The following is a 20,732-nucleotide window of genomic DNA, read 5'->3' on the forward strand; positions in this document are numbered from 1 at the left end:
CAAATTGCACTGCGCAGCCGCCCAATCACCGCCCTCCGTCGACTGCTCACCCCTACTTCCCCCCACCGGCCACCACCCATTCCGTCTCCCCGTCTCCACTCTCCAATCGCTCACCCTCACCCTCACCCCGAAGTCGCCAGCTCCAGTCTCCAGCCGCCGGCCGCGACTCCTTCCCTGTCGCCGCTCCAGTCTCCGGTCGCCTCTCCAGAATTGCTTATTCAGGTGATATTTCAGTTTAAGCCCAGATGCATATTATAATTGAATTGGGTAAATGACGTAGCCAAGTGCAACTGAAATCCCAAATGCATATTCTCTCGCCCCTTCTCGAAAATATATCCTAGATGCAGAGAATTCCAGATTTCAGTTAAGCTTATTTGTTATTTGGGTAAAATGATTTTGAAACAAATTCTTTATGCTTATTTCGAAAATGAGTTGAGCTTGTGCATATTGTGAAATTGTGGACTGTTAAGTGTCGAGTACTCGAGCTAGGGCAGATTTTGAAACAGATTTTCAGATTTTGTAACATATTGTGATTTGTGATATTGTGAATTTGTGATATTGTCAAGCTAGGGCAGATTTTGTATTCGAAGTTTGCGCAGATTATGACATTATGTATTTGATTTTGATTTAGAAATGTCTTCTTCACAAACTCCCGGATATGGAACTGGAACTGGAACTGAAGATGCAGCCACTACACTTCCTCCAACCTCCACCGAGGCTCCTCAAAATGCTACACAACGTCCACATGATAATGCCGAGTCCACGTCAAAGGTTCGAAAGGGAAACAAAACTTCACCAGCTTGGGAACACTTCACTCCCTTTACTGATGAAGATGGAGTATCGAGATCTAGGTGCAATTATTGTGGCAAAGAGTACTGCTTAGATTCCAAAAAAAATTGTACGACATCTATGGTTAAACATTTGAAAAAATGCAGTAAGCTTCCTCGTGCTGTTGGTAATAGACAAACTCAGTTATCTTTGCAACCTATAGCTGAGGGTGAAGGGGAGACTGTGGGTGAACTTAAGAGTTGGAAGTTTGATCAGGAGCTGTGTAGGAGAAAATTGGTTGAGATGATAATTAAAGATGAATTCGCTTTTAGGGTGGTTGAAGGAGAGGGTTTTAAGGAATTTGTTAAGACTTTGCAACCTAGGTTTAAGCTTGTCTCTAGATGGACAATCTCACGAGATTGCTTTCAAATGTTTCTAAATGAAAAGCTTAAGCTTCGGTCTTATTTTGTTGAAAGTGGTCAAAGTATCTGTATTACTACAGACACTTGGACTTCTTTGAAACAAATGAATTACATGTGTGTGACTGCTCATTATATTGATAAAGATTGGAAGTTGAATAAGAGAATTATCAATTCTTGCACCATTGAAAGACATAGGGGTGAGGATTTGGGTAGGCAACTTGATTCTTGCTTGCGTGAGTGGGGAATTGCAAGAGTATTTGATGTGACTATTGATAATGCTGCTTCTAAGGATACTTGCTTGAGTTTTTTGAAAACTAAATTAGCTTCAAGGGGTGCTTGTCTAGCTAAGGGAAAATTCCTTCACATGCGATGCATTGCTCACATAATTGCATTAGTGGTCAATGATGGGTTGAAAGAGGTAGGAGAATCAGTGGATAAGATTAGAGCTGCAGTTAAATATATCAGGCAATCCCCAGCTAGGATCCTTAAATTTAAAGAATGTTGTAAAGAAGAGAACATTGAAAGCAAGAATGGCTTATGCTTAGATGTAGCTACTCGGTGGAACTCCACTTATTTGATGTTGAGTGTAGCTTGCAAGTTTGAGGCGGCTTTTGATGCGTATGTTGACAAAGATCCTTTTTTCGCATTGATCTTGGGGTTGATGAGGGTGTTCCATTGGGGAAAGATTGGGAGAATGGAAAGAGGATGTGTGAGCTTCTTGCTGCTTTTTTTGAATTAACAGTTAGAATCTCATGCTCTCTTTTCATTACTTGCAATGAATTCTTGCATGAGATTACTTCTGTTAGTTTGATTTTAAATGATTGGATGAGAAGTGAGGATAAAAATGTGAAGGAAATGGGGACAAACATGAGGAAAAAGTTTGATAAGTATTGGGGGGATGCAAATAAGATGAACCACATCATCTTTTTGAGTGTCATTGTTGATCCTAGATACAAGTATGAATTCCTAGAATATGCACTTGTTTCGGAGTGGGGTGAAGACCGTGGACGGATTATAGGCAAAGCTGTGATGCAAAGCTTGCATGAGCTTTATGATGTTTACAAGGAATTACACCAACCACCCACCACATTTGTCTCACAATCTCAACAAGGCAAAGACAAGGAATCATCTCAAGGTTTCACAAAACGTGCTTTGGTTGAGCGTTTCAAGAGGCAAAAAGTTCAAAGTGGAACTATCTCTACAATAGATGAAGTGGATATTTATTGTAATGAGATGGTGGTATCTGCAGATGATGAAACCTTTGATATTTTGATATGGTGGAAACTTAATCAACATAGGTTTCCGGTGCTTTGCCATCTTGCTCGTGATGTATTGGCTGTCCCTATTTCTACCGTGGCCTCAAAATCGGCTTTTAGTACATCAGGAAGAGTACTTGATGCTTTTAGGAGTTCTTTATCCCCCGAGCTTGTTGAGTCACTCATATGCACTCAAGATTGGTTGAGGAGATCAAAAGAGCCAATCATCGTTGAAGAGAGTTTAGAAGACATAATGAAACATGAAGAAGGTACTTTATTAAAGTTTTTTTGAATTTATTATATATGTAACATGATACTTTGTATTATTATTCATATTTTCTTCTTGATTTGTAGCTATGAAGAATCTTACCATCAATGACAAGAGTGAAGGTAGCGTTACTCAAGGAAAGAGCAAGGAAGCAAGAAGAATTGAAGATTTGAACACTATGGATTTTTTTTATGATTCTATGTTTATTTGGACTATGAACTTTGAGACTTTGTGTGGTTGTTTTAATTTGTTTATGGATTTTGAGATTTTGTGTGGTTGTTTACTTGTTTTAACTTGATTATGGACTTCGTAGCTTCTTATTGGAGTTAGTTTATGTATTTTATTTTATGAAATTTTTGTGGTATTGAATTATTGTTGTTAAACAGGTTAAAATATGTGAAAAATGTGATTTTTAGTTATATTTCAAAAACTGCCCATTTTTTCGGTTTTGGGACCGGACCGAGAACCGACGACGGTTTCGGTCCGGTCCCAGTTAGGTCCTAGTGTTAAGGTTGGTCCGGTTCGGTCCTACAAATCCTAAGAATTCGGTCCTCGGTTTTGTCGGTCCGGTCCGGTCCGGACCGACTGCTCACCCCTAGCGGCGACAACCATCGCAGGTGACCACGGAGGTCGTCGTACACTCTCTCTAGCCTCTCGTTTTCTGTCTTGCTCTCATCTATTTCTCTCCCTGCTACCGAACACCCATACACCAAACAGAAAACCCTCATTCTCAAATTCCGCTAAGATTCGTCTTTTAACATTGCGTGCCACGGCTCTGCTGTTACAACGGCACGGCGCCGTCGACGGCCCTGTTTCCCCCATCGATTTTGCCACTTCAATCGGGACCAGTACAGCCCTGAAGTCGGTGCTCTCCTTTTCTTTTTCTTTGGCCGAACATCAGTTGAAGTTGTTCATTCTGAAAATTGTGGATAATTTCGCCTGACATTTCTTCTTTATGGTTAATATATTGTATGAATTTTGTGGTGTGATTGCTGAAATCCATGTTTACACGTAAAATTATTATTGAAATTTTGAAATATCAGTTGAAATCACGTTTATGCTTGAAAATTTTGGGGGAAAAAAACTGTCAAATTGTTGTTAAAATCACGTTTGTGTTGTAAATATATCTATAAGATATATCTTATGTGTGTTGACCAAGAAATCTCCCTAAAACCCTAGTTTCCTACTTGTATAAATAGAGGCCTTTAGCCTCCATATTGAATACACTTGATTCAAATTCTCTTCTCTATTCTCTCGCTTCTCTCTAGTTTATAACACGTTATCAGCACGATAGTTTCTAGTTCTCTCATCTCCCTTGGATCGTAGAAAGGTAATTCTATTTTATTTTTTTGTGCCATTAATATGTGCCGATTTTATGTGAATTATATAAGAGTATATTTAATTAAATAACTTCATCTTTATTTGATTTCACATTCTACTTCGATCAGAATATTTTTGTGCAAGTTTTTCATGGTTGTTGTATGCTAGTTTACTTAAATTTTAATCGGTCATTGAGCGATTGTTTTTTCTGCATATTTTATACCAAATTTATGTGTTCTATATTAAATCTATTTTACATGCTGCTGGCTGTTAATTAAATGCTTCGACTTTCAACTAGGGTCTAGACTTTCTGCATAGCCACTGTTAGTATAAGTATAATACGTAATTATTTCAGTAATCATATACATCAAACTTCAATTGCTAGCTTTATTATTAATGTGGAAAACTTCTGATCCTATTTAATTAACATATTTATATATAACCATTAGTTACTAGTCAGTCAAGTCATTTTTTTTTCAAACGAGATGCCAACGTGAATTTGGATTGATTATTTTAGATATTAAATCAAATTATGAATTGACGACCACACAATGAGATTAATAGAAAAACTAATCTAGTGTTACACACCTGTAATTTGGATAATCAGTTCATATTTTCGAGATTTGACTTTTATTTCGAGATTTGATATGTAATTTGGATAATCAGTTCATATTTTCGAGATTTGACTTTTATTTCGAGATTTGATATGTTATATTCTGAAATATACACTATGTATATGCAATCTATTTTTTTCTAAATAATCTTGAAAATTATTTGATGCTATTTAAATAGCACAAGTAGTATTCCTGAAGAATATTACATTCAAGATCTTAAAAATTTGATGCTATCAAAGTAGCACAAGTAATATTACTAAAGAATATTACATGCACAATTCATATTACATGCTCTCGAAAATTAGACCTTGAGCACAAGTAGCATTTATGAATAATATTACATTCAAGATCTTAAATTGATGCTATTAAAGTAGCACAAGTAATATTCCTGAAGAATATTACATGCTCTTGAAGAGAAATATATATTTCATGCTCTCGAAAATTAGACCGTGAAGGTCAAATGGCCTTAAAGGCCGAATGATTGTACTATTTTTCCCTTACTAAGTTTTTTCCTACGAGGTTTTCTTAGTTAAGGTTTTTAACGAGGCAACTAGTGCAATATATGAGTAAATATATATGTCTTGTACTCTTTTCCTCTACCGAATTTTTCCCATGGGGTTTTTACGGAGAGGTTTTTAACAAGGCATAAACATCTATACACTTATAATATCATATGGAATCTTATGATATTTGTCTTGGTGATAGTGACAATACACAAATTATTCTTCAAAAGAAGAAGTATTTCCTTAAGTTGACATTAGATGAGAATAATGTTAACACAATATCAGGTGCATCAAACATCATTGAAGGCTCCGGAAGAGCTTGTATCATTTTGCCAAATGATACTAAATTAGATATTGAAAATGCCCTGTACTCTAGTACGTTTAAAAGGAACTTACTAAGTTTCAAGAATGTCCGTAATAATGGATACCACATCGAGACAATTGTGTGGAAGGTAGAAATGAATATCTTTACATAAATTCTTTTGTTTCAAGCTATAAGCTGACAAAAGAAAAATTAGCATCACTACCTTCTGGAATGTATTATACATTCATAAAAGCAATTGAGACAAACCATGTCATGAACGTGAAGTTCAATGACACAAAAGCTTTAAGCTTTGGCATGATAGGTTTGGACATCATGGAGCAACTATGATGCGCTGTAATTCATATGGGCACAATATAAGAATCAAAAGGTTCTTTCTACAAATGAATTCTCATGTGATGCTTGTGCGCAAGGCAAGTTAGTCATTAGACCTTCATATACGAAGGATAATACTGAATCTCCATATTTCTTAGAAAGAATTAAAGGAGACATTTATGGACCTATACATCCACCTTGTGGACCTTTTCGATATTTTATGGTATTAATTAATACCTTTTATAGATGGTCACATGTATGCTTGCTTTCTACTAGAAATGCAACATTTGCTAGACTACTTGCTCAAATCATAAAATTAAGAGCTCAATTCACAGACAATTCAATTAAAAAAATTCGTCTTGATAATGCTAGTGAGTTTACGTCTCAAGCATTTTGAAAACTATTGTATGGCTATTGAAATTGAGATTAAACATCCAGTAGCTTGTGTCCATACTCAAAATGGTTTAGCAGAATCGTTGATTAAACGTCTTCAAATTATTGCTAGACCATTACTTATGAAATCAAAACTCCCAACTATTGTTTGGGGTCATGCCATATTACATGCTGCAACATTAGTTTGACATAAGCCAATCATGAATACTTCCCAATGCAAATTATTTTTTGCTGAGAACCTGATGTTTCTCACTTACGAACTTTTGGTTGCGCGGTTTAAGTCCCAATTGCACCCCCCACAATGAACAAAAATGGTCCCCAACAAAGACTTGGGATATATGTTGGATTTGATTCACCCTCGGTTATAAGGTATATAGAACCTTTAACAGGTGATTTATTTACTGCACGTTTTGCAGATTGTCATTTTGACGAAATGACATTTCCAACATTATGAGGAATAAATCTACATCCAGAAAAGCACAAGGAACTCTCTTGAAATGAGAAAAACTTATCACATTTTGATTATAGAACAAATCAATGTGAACAAGAAATTGAAAAGATCATTCATTTGCAAATCAAATTCCTGATGCTTTTGTAGATACAAGAAAAGTGACACAATCTCACATACATGCTGCAAATACTCCAGCTATAATTGATGTCCTTGAAGGACAAATAAATTTGGCAGCAAATGAGTCTAAACTTCGTCAAAAACGTGGTCGACCAGTTGGTTCCAAAGATTCTATGCTTAGAAAAAGAAAGGGGCAAGATGGAAACCAAACAATGACGAAAATGACTAATCAACCAAATGAAAGCGATGTAATTCCTGAAGAATTACAAGTATCTGAAAATCATGAGATCTCAATAAATTATTTACATCAGATACTAGAGAGAGAAAATATCATTGTTGATGATATATTTGCCTTTCATATAGCTCTTCATGTTTTAAATGAGGATCCTCAACTAAAATCTGTTGCAGAATGCAAACAGAGACTTGATTGGCCAAAGTGAAAAGAAGCTATAGAAAGGGAATTAAATTCCTGTGATAACCGGAAAGTATTTGGATATATAACCTTAACTCCGAAATCTAAAATCCATGTTGAATACAGGTGGATCTTTGTTAGAAAGAGAACCGAGAAAAATGAAGTTATGAGATATAGAGCAAAACTCGTAGCACAAGGTTTCTCACAAAAACCAGGAATTGATTATGAGAAAATATACTCTCCCGTAATGAACGCTATTACTTTCAGATTTTGATTAGTCTGCCTGTGTCACAAAGGCTTGATATGCGCCTTATGGATGTAGTAACTGCTTATCTATATTGGTCATTAGACAATGACGTATATATGAAAATTCCCGAAGGATTTAAAATGCCTGAAGGATTGCAGTCAAAACCCAAAAGCATGTATTCAATTAAACTGCAAAAATCGTTGTGTGGGTTGAAACAGTCTAGTCGTATGTGGTACAATAAACTGAGCGAGTATCTTTTGAAAGAGGATACAAGAATAAAGATATCTGCCTTTGTGTTTTCATTAAGAAAACAGAAAGTGGATTTGCAATCATAACAGTTTGTGTTGATGATTTAAATTTAATTGGGACTCCTGAAGAGCTCAATAAAACTGCTGAATATTTGAAGAAAGAATTGAGATGAAAGATTTGGGAAAGACAAAGTTTTGTCTTAGTTTGCAAATGGAACGTATCCGTGGATGAACGTTTATCCATCAATCCACATATACAGAAAAAGTGTTAAAACGCTTTTACATTGATAATGCACATTCATTAGCATCACCAATGGTCGTTATCTATTGATACTAAGAAATATCCATTTCGACCAATTGAAGAGGGTGAAACAATACTTGGTCCTGAAGTACCATATTTAAGTGCAATTGGAGCGTTGACTTATCTGGCTAATATTACTAGACCAGATATAGCTTTTTATGTCAATCTTCTAGCAAGATTTAGCGTTGCACCCACTTTGAGGCATTGGAATGGTGGCACATTCTACATTATATAAAGGGGTACCATTGACCTTGAATTATATTATCAAGAAAAATCTAATAATACTCTAGTGGAGTACTCGGATGCAGGATTTTTATCCGATCCACATGAAGCTAAGTCACAAACTAGATACGTTTCACATGTGGTGGAACTGCTACATCATGGAAATCTGTGAAGCAAACCTTGACTGCAACATCCTCAAATCATTCTGAAATCATTGCAATCCACGAAACAAGTCGAGAAATGTGTATGGTTGAGAAATGTGACGAGTCATATCCAAGAGTCGTGCGGTTAGCTTCATCAAAGGCCAAACCAACTATTTTATATGAAGACAATATTGCTTGCATCGCGCAACTCAAGGAAGGATACATCAAAGGCGATCGGACGAAGCATATTTCTCCCAAGCTCTTCTACACACACGACCTTCAAAAGAATGGCGATATCGACGTTCAACAAATTCGCTCAAGTGATAATCTGGCGGACTTATTCACCAAGGCATTACCAACATCGACATTCAGAAAGTTGGTACATGAGATCGGCATACGTCGACTCAAAGATCTTCTATGATATTCTCAAGTTCAGGGGAAGCAGTTGTACTCTTTTTCCTTCGACTAAGGTTTTGTCCCATTGGGTTTTCCTAGCAAGGTTTTAATGAGGCAACATTTTTTGTTTTAGGGATTGGTCAATCAAGGGGAAGTGTTGTAAATATATCTATAAGATATATCTTATGTGTGTTGACCAAGAAATCTCCCTAAAACCCTAGTTTCCTACTTGTATAAATAGAGGCCTTTAGCCTCCATATTGAATACACTTGATTCAAATTCTCTTCTCTATTCTCTCGCTTCTCTCTAGTTTATAACAGTTTGTTTAAATATGCCTGAAATTTTGGAGAAAAAAACTGTCAATTTTTTTGCGGGAAAATAATAACGTTAGAAATGTGTTTTAGTATATAGATATATAGATGGGTCGGATCCGGTAGAACCCGGTTTTACAATAAAACCTATTCTACAGGAGATTTTGTGTTTTAACAAAACATTCACTCTCTCAAAATCTATGTGGCATAATCGAGAACTGTTATTGGCTGCATCTGCGTCACGTTTACTAAAATCTTTGGCGCGTTAATTCGTCGTAAGCCTTCCATTCGCCCTTCTCCTGTGAGCGTTGCGTCTCGGGTGAATCGTGTGCATCACGCGGAATCACAACTCGACACGTATCGCAATCTCCCGTATTTGACTGCCACGCGCCACCGCCACGGGGTGGGGATCCTTTTACAAACGTCCACCATCCCCGACCGAAAACCGTTTGTGTTTTCATTTCTGTGTTCTGCTTTGACCCAAACTCAATTCTTCTCCCTCAAGGAAAAAGGAAAGAAAAAAAAACCCCGCATATTTTCGTGATCGTATTTTGTACATGAATTCCAAAACCCATCATTTCTATATACCCTCCAATATTGGTTTTCGTGGTGGGTTTTGTGGAATTTCTGGGGGGACTTTGTATATTAGTTGTATTACAATTTGATATACATATCTAAGCAGCTGTGAATTCCGTGTAATTTTTTTGTGCTAATTGGAACTTCGATGGCCGAAGCTAAAGCTGTTGGTGGTGGTAAGAAAAAACAGTTGAAGAAATCGAAACAGGGAAAAGGTGGAATGAGGAAATTGGCATCAATTGGGGCAGCTTTGGTGGTGGTGGTGGTAGCCATTGCTATAACGTACAATCATGCTCAAATTCACAAGTCTTGCCATTGTTCTCAGGTTCTATTCGTTTTCTTCATTTGTGTGTGCGATGATATATATGTGTATGTTGTATATCTATATTTTGTAGTTTCTTTCTGTGTGATTGAGCTCTGTCTTATTTATCTTTGCCGTCTGAGATGGTGGAATTGTGTGTGATGGAGTTTTCGAGATGCAAATTTGTGAGATGGTGGAATTGTGTATGACGAAGTATTCGAGGTGGAAATTTGTGAGATGGGTGGGAGTGATGAAACATGAGAATAGTTCGGGGTAATCCATTGCCAAAGATTGGGACTGCAGTGCTCAAATTCATTCCTTAATTTGACTTTGATATGCTATTTTTCTAAATGGGTTTCCTGCAGACAACGGATTCTCACTATAGTTAGACCCCCTTTGAAACGATATTGCTTTTAGATTACCTGAAAATTACTGTATAGTTCTTATTTCAAGCGCTGAACAGTCATGAGTTGTTTGCACTATGTGTGCTATCAATGATTTTTTTCTTTTCATTTCATGTCCGGCTGTTTGATCACAACGGTGGCATGTGCCAAGCTTTTGTGATGCTCCAGTTTTGCCGTCGGGAATTTTTCTGTGCATTAACTTATTGAAAGAGCCTCAGATCCTTATTCATACGCTGTGCGTTGGTCTATGCAAACATTGTGACTGCCACATTGTGATATCACATGCTTCTTGATCGCATTGGTTGCATGCACTACATATTCACGCTTATATGTAATAATGTAGTCAGAGGACATTTTTGTACACAATTGATGGATCAAGAGGGACTAAGCCACTTCTTTTACTTGCTTCTTATGCAGGATGCTCGTAAGTATACTGGCATTGTTGAGGACTGTTGTTGTGATTATGAGACAGTGGATAGTGTTAATGGGGATGTACTACACCCTTTACTTCAAGATCTTGTTAGAACTCCATTTTTTCGATACTTTAAGGTCAGATATTAATCTAAATGTTCAATCTTGTTAGCTAAAAAGATACTTGTTTCAAGTTCCAACAACGGAATGTAAAAATAACAGATCACGTTTACATGGGTTGTGGTCTGTGATAAGGGATCCATTTAATACTGAAGTTCTAAAATCTTATTTACTTATTAAACATGGCAGGTTAAGTTGTGGTGTGACTGCCCCTTTTGGCCCGATGATGGTATGTGCAAGTTGCGTGATTGCAGTGTATGTGAATGTCCAGAAAATGAATTTCCCGAACCTTTTAAGCGGCCGATTCAGTATGGTTTGCCATCTGATGACTTAAAATGCCAAGAGGGAAAACCACAGGCAGCCGTTGATCGTACTCTGGATTCGAAGGCCTTTAGGGGCTGGATAGAAGTGGATAATCCTTGGACCCTTGATGACGAGACTGATAATAGTAATTACTTGCATCTTTTCTTCCTAGATTAATATTGCACTTAATTCACTACACTTGCCTGAGCATTGTGGTTGTATTAGTTCTTTTTCTTGACTTGAAATTATCACTATGTTTGCATTGATTATACGTGTATTATTCTGGATGTACGTGTCTTATACTCACATGATATAATTGTTTAGATATGTGTATAAGAATGACGTGTGCCCTGATGGACGTCCTCTAACTTGCAGGTGAGATGACATATGTTAATCTGCAACTGAATCCCGAACGGTATACTGGCTATACGGGGCCATCAGCTAGAAGGATATGGGACGCCATATATTCAGAAAACTGTCCAAAATGTCAGTATCTTGTCTTTAAGATTTACTGCAATGGTTCTTTGGTACTTGCTTTAGGATATTGATGCGGCAATATTTAGATCTCGTAAAGTCGTAATAGAGGTCCTTATGTGCCTTGTATGTTTTGTGACATAGATGTTAATACCTACTATCATGGGTTTTTTGAGGCTCTTTCAAACTCTTAGCAGTCTATCTGTGTTGTATGGATCATTGAGAACTTGCAAATGTCTCCAGGAGATAGTTATAAGTTTCTGAGTTGGGGTCTGTTATGATATGGATCAGTATGTTATGTTTTTTTTCCTTATTCTTACATACATAACTACAACATAATTGCTTTATTTCTTAGTCATTTTCTCACTTATTTGCCCTTTTTCAGCAGATGGAATACTATGAGTTGCTTGATGTGAGCTTCAATAATTATTTTACACTTCTCTTGTTTGGGAAAATCATTGATCTAAAGTTTTTAATAAATAAATGAATAAAATAATTGGTTTCTACTCTTAACTATATATATATTTTTTAACTTGAGAAGCACTCTTAACCTTTTATGGTGCTGTATATTTGGCAATTTGAAGGTGGTCTAAGCCACTTTTTTCTTGAATGTTTTCCAGATCCATCAGGAGAGATTTGTCAGGAGAAAAAAGTTCTATACAAGTTAATTTCAGGTCTTCACTCCTCAATTTCAATTCACATTGCCGCTGATTACCTGCTTGATGAAGCTAGAAATCTGGTTTGACTTCTGTCTTCTCCTTTTTTCTTGTACTCTTATTGTGAATCATATTTTACTTGGTTTTCTTCAAAGTTCAAACTCTTCTGATATTACATAATTAGATGAACAACATTTTTCATGAAAACTAACGCCAGTTGATCTAAGATTGGACCATCCAGCTTGAAACATATTTATTAAAAACCTGACAAGTTTCAATTGCAATTCCAGTGGGGTAGAAATTTGGAGCTGATGTACGACCGTGTTTTGATGTATCCTGATCGTGTGAGAAACTTATACTTCACTTTCATGTTTGTTCTCCGAGCTGTGACAAAAGTAAGCCTTTGCATCATTTCGTCTTGATTTATATGGTTAAGATGTATCGGTTTGAATTGATGATTGCCTTCTTTATGTTTTTTCTGGCTTCCACATGATGCAGGCTGCAAATTACTTGGAGCAGGCTGAATATGATACCGGTAACCTCGAGGAGGACCTGAAAGCACAGTCTTTAATGCGTCAGCTACTTTACAACCCAAAACTGCAGGCTGCATGTCCCCTTCCGTTTGATGAAGCTAAATTGTGGCAAGGACAAAGTGGGCCGGAGTTGAAGCTTGAGATTCAGAAGAACTTCAGGAACATCAGGTTTGTATCAACTTTGCTTGTTGAATAACCTCTACCTAATTTCCTCATGCGAATCAAAATCAATTGCACATCTTGTTTGTGCAACATTCAGCGATTTGTACTTCAATGATGGATGAGATGTTGAACTTGAGGTGACTAAGATTAGATACTTGTCTTGGAAGTTGGAATTGTCTAAAAATTGGCAACGCGTTTTCCATCATATCCACTTCTTTTTGTTTATTAGCCTGTATGCTCGATTTTATAAGCTTTTAAGGCTAACTTACTGCAATTATTGTGTAATTTTTAGTGGTCTGATGGATTGTGTTGGATGTGAGAAATGTCGTCTTTGGGGTAAACTTCAGGTCCTTGGTCTTGGAACTGCCCTGAAAATTCTGTTCTCCATCGATAGTAAAAACCATCCAAATGAACCAGTAAGTTTTATGCACTTAAAAACTTATATATATTTTTCAAGATCGGCTCGTGTATCCTGCTAGGTGAAACACAATTTTCAACGATTAACTGATTGGATCTCTCTTGCAGCTGCAACTGCAAAGAAATGAAGTGATTGCTTTAGTGAACCTTCTTCATCGACTCTCAGAATCTGTTAAACTTGTCAATGAAATTGGCCCTTCAGTTGAGAAGAATATGGAGGAGTTCACATCAGAGCCTTCAGCGCGAGAAATTAGTTTACTAGAAAGAGCGAGGCTGGCAGTAGGAAGAATTGGGTAAGTACCTAATCTCCATATAAAATTCTCTATATCCTCGGATGATCATATCAATACGGCAACACCACAACTGTTCTTTTTGAATATTATGATGATGGCTGAACTAGATTTCTTCTCCCCAGGTTGACCCTTCCACTGTAGCTGGCCATTGCTTTATGAGTTTTGGAAGTCCTTATAGAGCATTTATACATAATACCAATTGAGCTGCTGCAGTTGGAGGAATAGTATTAAAAATGACTAGCCATCAGAGAAGAGACTGTAACTTTCTCATTACCCCATGTAACATTTCATAGGATCCTAATTCTTGTTTTTTCAAAGTGTTTTGTTGCCCCAAATTTGGGGGGAGGGGGGGCTTCGGAATCTAGTATGTTTTGTAATGAACAGCGTAGACATCAATTAAAATTGTTAACAGAAATAAGTTGTGTCTTTACCATTTAAGTGATGAATTCATTTTATTGGATTTGCCTGCACAAATGTTCATTAATTGCTGATAAAGTGCTAGTTTAAGTGAAATGTGAAGAAAGTAGTACCAAGGCAAGGGCTTATTCAAATGTCAATCTGCTAGCCAGAGTGAAAAGCCCAAAAATTGCTCAACTTGAACCACATAGGTATAACACAATTATAAACGATGAATTTATGCAAAGTTCATGAATCCTCTTGGACTTTTATGCAACAAAAACTTAACTTTATTTTTTCTTCTAGTATTCTAACTATTCTACAATTCAAGACCATATTTCGCTTCCCGTGTATTCCTCCAAAAAATCCATCCAACCCGAGTCGGCCTATTCAGACATGTCTCATGGGGTTTGTGATTCATCCTTTGGTTGTTTACTTTGGTGATAGTTACTGAGAGCAACTCCAACGCGGCTTGAGCAGTGCTCCAGCGAGCCCGCTGCTGCTGCTGCACCATGGGACTCAGTCGTCGGCTCGAGAAAGAGAGCCCGACTTTAAGGATTTGCGTGGGGCGCGTATAATGCACTCACTCTTTTAAATAAAAGAAAAAAAAATTAAAAAATCATTTAAATTTTATGATTTTAATTTTAATTTAAACTAAAAGTAGCTTTTCTGTTTTTATAGAGCATTCTATATTGTAGAGAAGCCTACATTTTTCGATGTGAGATTCAAAGTGTATGTTTCAAAATAGTTTTAATTATAATTCTCAATTTTTAATTTTGTGTTTCTATTTTATTTATTGTAACGCTTGAACTTAATTTTAATGAATTTTTTTATTTTAAAATTTAATATTTATTTTAACTTACAAATACATTTATTTTAGATTAAATAAAAATGAATTTTATATAAGAGCCTCCTCTGTGGAGGAGGGACTCTTGAGTGGGATAATTTCTATAGAGCCCCCAAGGGATTCTTGTGTTGGAGATAATCTAATGGTCTCGGACATGCCATCCTTATAAATTGTGTCAATTAATAAAGTACATCAATTTTGTTGTTATAAAAATAAAAATTAGCCATTGAAAAGATAGGAACCTCTCTCACAATTTTACTCTTATTATAATAAAAATTAGTTGTGATCTGACTCTATTTTACCACTTAAAATTTTGAGGAAATAAATATAATTTTACTAATTTTATATCTTTATTGCAATATTATGAAATCTAAGATTAAATATGATATATTATTGATAAAGATATTACCATATTTCAAAGATATAGATCAATTTTTTTGACGGTAAATAAAATCTTAATATGATATATATCAATCTTCAAGAGCCAATAAAATTGTGTCATGTTCGCTAATTTCTTAACATAGCACAAGTCTACGGGTGCAATTGTGTATTGGTCGTATTCCACAAAGATTGATTATTAATAATTACTCCTACTATTTTAAATTATATTTCTCTATCTGCAGAACAAATAAAGTTGGTTTGGTTTAACACAAAGAAATAAATAAACTAGAAAGACAATAAATCAAGCTGACAGAGATAAACAAATGGAAGTAAAATATGTCAAGCCAAAGGTTTCAACAGATTAAGATAATCCAACAGATTCAATTTAATAAACCAAGATAAATTCTCTTAAGACAATCTCAAAGCTAGTCTATATCCACTTTCGTGACATACAAACAGTTGATTACATGTAAGACTACCGTCCCCGAATTACTCTTAAACATGCAACTCCAAATAGTTCTTAGAATTAATGTCCTCACACTTATCTCAAGCTCTCGCTCTAATATTGACAAGTATGTTTTATATTATTAGTTCAAGTAATAATTATCATTTCCCGATATCAAATTAAAATCTAAGATTATGTAAAAATTGGTGATCAGGCAATTAAGCAATCAACAGGCACAAGAACATAAAAATGATAAATAAATCTTAAATTATTGAATCAAATAAAAGTCAAAAAATCATCATATGCTTACTTCCTAAGAGCAACTCCAACAAGCCCTCTACACTAACGTTGGCCCCTAGAATACCGCGAATCTCATCTCCAACAATAGCTATGCTAACTCTACAATTTACCGTGGATTGAACAGTACCTTGCAAGTGTAGCGGGTACTGTTCATTCACCGCTACAGCATTTTTTTTTTTTTTACTTTCTTTCAATTTCTTATGTTTGTTTCCTTTATATTTCACAGATATAGTTTGATTTATATTCACGCTAACTCTCTTATTTTTCTAGTTTGATTTGTAAAATATATTTTAATAGTTATTATATTATTATTTGTATTGTGAAACTATAAATATATACAAAATGTATTCAAAATTATATAAAATTTAAAATTACAATAACACAAATTACAATATAAAAACAAAAATATTATGTAATTTCTGCTTTGTCAAGTATTATGTAATGTTTAATTATAAGAGTATTTATGTAATGTTAGTTTTTATGTTGTTGAAATAAATTAATCGTTCTATAATTTTTAAATATAGCACTTTATTAATTAATTTTTATAAAAGCTATTTAAATTTAATTATAATGAAATACGATTGAATATAAATATTAGTATTATTTATAAATATATATGATATATAATAATTAAATAGACAAAATAATTTAATAATAAAAAGCATAAAAATGGAATATTTCATTGTAGAGGGAAATGTAGAGTTGATCGTTGGAGATGAAAATTCAAAAACTCTACATTTTAACTCTACAATAGAGTGAATGTCACGACCGCACTTACTAAGGATAGCAAATTCGGGGAAAACGCGACTAGGGGAGGGGAATTAGGAGCGGGATTAGAAAAGGGGCATGTTTAGCTTCTTGATGACTCGACTTGTATAAGGAAAACAATTGAAATTAACTAGAATTCAACGAAGGCCACAAGGGGACCGTACATAATATTATCCCAAAACAGGGTACTCAATGGTTATAGTACATTATTAAATAATACATATTGTTTGACAAATGACATAATATCTTAACATAATCAGTGTTCGCAGCGGAATAACAATTTGAGTATATGTATGAAGACATATACTCTACTCTGAGGTAATCATCCTAGATCGACAAAAGCTCCGCTTGCACACTACATCCTCGATCACCGCTCAACCTGCACATTTAAAAATACATGCAGGGCTAAGTACAAAAGTACTTAGTGGACACTTGCCGAAATTTACATACATGCATAATATTTTATTTGTTGGATTTGTATACTGAAAGCAAGAACGTTTTATGCTTGTATACAATGTTTCCTAAGTTCACTATCTAATCTCCTATCTGATTGTGTTCATGATTGCATATGTATGTTCTTTATCTCTATATAAGAAGATTATATGGTGTGTTGTAGATCACAGAAGACCATATAATTGGAATAACCTTAAGAGATATAATATGATCACAGCCGAAATAACTCTAGGACAAGTTATTGGTTTAGGCTGCAGTATAGATGGAAGTAGTTTGTCTTGGCTACTTGTCTATACTGGTACGTCATTACGTATTGATAGGACCAACAGTTGAGATGTATTCTTCTATCTGACTTAAGTGAAGAATCAAGATCTCGGTGACTCATAAATCTTAATACTAATAAGTATTCAGATATATATGTTAATTCGTATATCACTTTGACTTACTATGAGCGAGAGTTAAATATTAACTCGAGTACTCTGTATCTTGGGTGATAGCGGTTAATATATGATATTTGATTATCTGTATTAGTACCCGTATCCGGTATAGGATAATGACATCCCCTTAAGGAACTCAATAAGGTTTATTACGCTAAACCCTGCAGGTTGATTAAGTTCAGGCGTAATAATAAAGTTTGAGTGGTACTGCTTAAGGAATTATTAAGAGATTAATTAATTTAAGCTGTCAGAGCTCTAATTAATTAATGGATGTCGGATATTTTAAATACGGAGATTTAATAAGTCTAAATACAAGCCCCGACTCATCACCGGCAATAAAGGGGTAAGTCAGTATCGGTTCTCTAGTGGAATGAACTGATATTTATAAATTAATTATGGTCTGGGCTGACCATAGATAAATTAATTTATTTGAGGCCCATCTTTATTCCTTGTATCTGGTCCCTGGGCTGGCCCAATGTCTCCTAGCCCAAGTAGGGCAGATTTTCGGCCCTCACACTAAAACTGGCGCCCCCTCTCAGTTTCTGTATTATTAAATACAGCTGTCAGCTCTCAGGAAAACAGACTGATAAAAATTAGGGTTTTGAGAGCAGAGAGAGGCGCAGGAAAGCGTGAGGTGATTTCTGTCTTGGGAATTTCCATAGCTCGTTGTCCATCCAACGTTGGGAATTGAGCGGGATACAGTCGAGAAGATCAGAGCTGGAGTCAGATTTTCGCAGGAAACCATGTTCTGGCAGTCTCCGTAAAACGGCCATAACTTCCTCCACAGAACTCCGATTCAGACGAATCAGGCGGCCACGGAAAGCTCTTTCGAAGACGAAGAAGTCGTATTTCTGCACAAAATACGATTGGAGGTCGTTTGAGGGGTAAAACGGAGCGTTGAAGTTGGCTGACCTGTTCAGCGACAGATTGACGAATTCTTCTGAATTCTTCAGGTATTTCTGAACTCCAACGTGCAGCTGTTAAATTCATAGGAGCATGTTAGGTTTTAATCGTTGTATGGTAAATTAATAATAACCAAGAAACGATCATCGGGCAAACGGAACGTTAATTCAATTTAATATTCCTTCAATTGGTATCAGAGCCCAGGATTAATTTCTTGGCTCTATTATTAATTTATGTACGATTAATAATGTGCGTTGTTTTTACTGCTGTTGTTCTTCGTGGTTCGTTGATTCGTGGAATACGTCGTTTGACGTTGTAATCGTTTTTCACCACGAGAAAATCCGTGGTTAGATTAGGATTTCAATTGTATTTGTTTTTCCGTTGTATATCTGTAAAAACCGAGGAACGAAACGAGGATGACGACGAATCAACAACGAGGAACGGTGTTTGGTGGAATGGAGGCCAACGGGAACGGAGCGAGCAAGGCCGCCGGCGCAGAGGGCCGCGCGCGCACGAGCGCTTGTGCGCTGTGCGTCGCGCGCCCGGGCTGGCGTCGTGCGTCCTTGCTGCTGCTCATGCGGATCAGCGAGGCGAGGCCGAGGCGAGGCGGGGCTGGGGCGAGTGGGGGCGGTGCACGCCTAGGGCTGCGCATGTGCGCTTCGCGCGCTGCGTGCCCGGACGGCGTCACACGGCCGCTGCTGCCGAGCTACTGCTTGCGCGCCGAGGGGCCGGAATCCGCTGCTGATGGCGCGGGTCAAGGTGAGGAGGAGGCGAGCGATGGGGGCAGCGCGCGCCTCGGGCAGTGCCTGCGCGCGGCGTGCCCGGGAGGCGACGCACTGCCGCTGCCGCTGCTGCCGTCCAGTCCGCGCTGGAGCCCGCTGCTGGTGGCTGCGCGCGCCTGCTGCTGCAGCTGGTGGCGCCGAGAGCGGGTGCCGCGCCGGGCTGCTGCTCGTGCCGGGATGCGCGCCGGGGTGCTGCGATGCACGCCGGGAGCTACTGCGGCGGCGCTGTCCAGCGGCTGTCGAGGAAGGGAGGCGGCGGTGCCTAGGGTTCCAAACCCTAGGTGACCGATTTTCAAACCCTAGGGGGCCCAAACCCTATTTTCAAAGACGGACCTGATGAAGCTGTTCGGGCCGAGTTTTTACGTTTTTGAGCCTTTTCTTTTCTGTTTTAAATGTAATAGATTAGAATTGGGATTCCACGAATGGGTCACGAAGAACTTTATTGTTTTAATTCTGTTCTTTGCATGTCGTGGTGTTAATCCTTTATGCTCTTTGCTTGCTGTTTTGTCTTTGCTTGTTAATATGTTTTTTATTAACTGCGCTTAGACAAGCATGCTAGGTTTATCGTTTTCTTAAGCATGTTTTTAGAATTCTGCGAGCATGTTTTACATGTTGCGTTCTAGATGAGCATGTTTAGGATTATGTGTTGAGCATGATCAAACCTTTTGAAAGAAAAAAGACTAAGCTTAATAATTTTATGGATGATTAAAAATTATTTAGATTTCCACAAGCGGTCTCTAGACAAAGTGATTGGCGATGTGAGTAAACGTTCACCCCACGTGGCTTACTTCATGTTTGTTCTTTCATAAGTTTGTCAGATGAGGTTTCTATAAAAATATTTAAATCCATTAAAGTAGTGGGAGTTATGCAGTAAACGTCCACCCCACGTGGCTTACTTGTATAATTTTCACGAGTACTTTAGAGGATGGAATTAAATAAGATAACTAAGAAATTAAATTGAATACGGCATGGTCCGAGTGAGTATGTCAAATTCAAGAATTTAATTTCAAAGTTAAATTGTGGTTACTTCTTATTAATTTTTATTCTTAAAATTATGTAGACCTCCACATGCGGTCTCTAGACAAAGTGATTAGCAATATGAGTAAACGTCCACCCCACGTGGCTTACTTCATATTTGTTTTTCATAAGTTTGTCAGAAGAGGTTTCTATAAAAATATTTAAAACCATTAAAGTAGTGGGAGTTATGCAGTAAACGTCCACCCCACGTGGCTTACTTGTATAATTTTTCACAAGTACTTTGGAGAATGGTATTAAATAAGATAACTAAGGAAATTAAATTGAAAGCGGCATGGTCCGAGTGAGTATGCTAATTTCGAGAAT

At 36.8% G+C, this 20,732-nt stretch overlaps 1 protein-coding gene across 1 annotated transcript; it reads left to right on the plus strand.

Annotated features, from left to right (window-relative positions):
• Nucleotides 1-9,215: 9,215 nt before the first annotated feature.
• LOC131012115 (endoplasmic reticulum oxidoreductin-1-like) lies at nt 9,216-14,117 on the plus strand. The gene is made up of 10 exons (XM_057940026.1): nt 9,216-9,930; nt 10,728-10,859; nt 11,031-11,289; nt 11,520-11,630; nt 12,239-12,357; nt 12,565-12,669; nt 12,773-12,975; nt 13,262-13,385; nt 13,495-13,679; nt 13,802-14,117. Exons 1-10 carry the CDS (start codon nt 9,754-9,756, stop codon nt 13,818-13,820), a joined length of 1,434 nt encoding a protein of 477 aa, XP_057796009.1. The 5' UTR covers nt 9,216-9,753; the 3' UTR covers nt 13,821-14,117.
• The last annotated feature ends 6,615 nt before the right edge of the window (nt 14,118-20,732 follow it).

This window comes from Salvia miltiorrhiza, chromosome 2, assembly GCF_028751815.1.
Source record: "Salvia miltiorrhiza cultivar Shanhuang (shh) chromosome 2, IMPLAD_Smil_shh, whole genome shotgun sequence".
NCBI classification, from domain to species: Eukaryota; Viridiplantae; Streptophyta; class Magnoliopsida; order Lamiales; family Lamiaceae; genus Salvia; species Salvia miltiorrhiza.

Bases quoted from the DNA above. Each gene is read 5' to 3' on its own strand.
- LOC131012115 (XM_057940026.1), top strand. From the start codon at position 9,754: ATGGCCGAAGCTAAAGCTGTTGGTGGTGGTAAGAAAAAACAGTTGAAG. The intron at 10,860-11,030 runs GTCAGATATTAA...TAAACATGGCAG, and splicing joins CATTTTTTCGATACTTTAAG to GTTAAGTTGTGGTGTGACTG. The intron at 11,631-12,238 runs GTCAGTATCTTG...AATGTTTTCCAG, and splicing joins TTCAGAAAACTGTCCAAAAT to ATCCATCAGGAGAGATTTGT.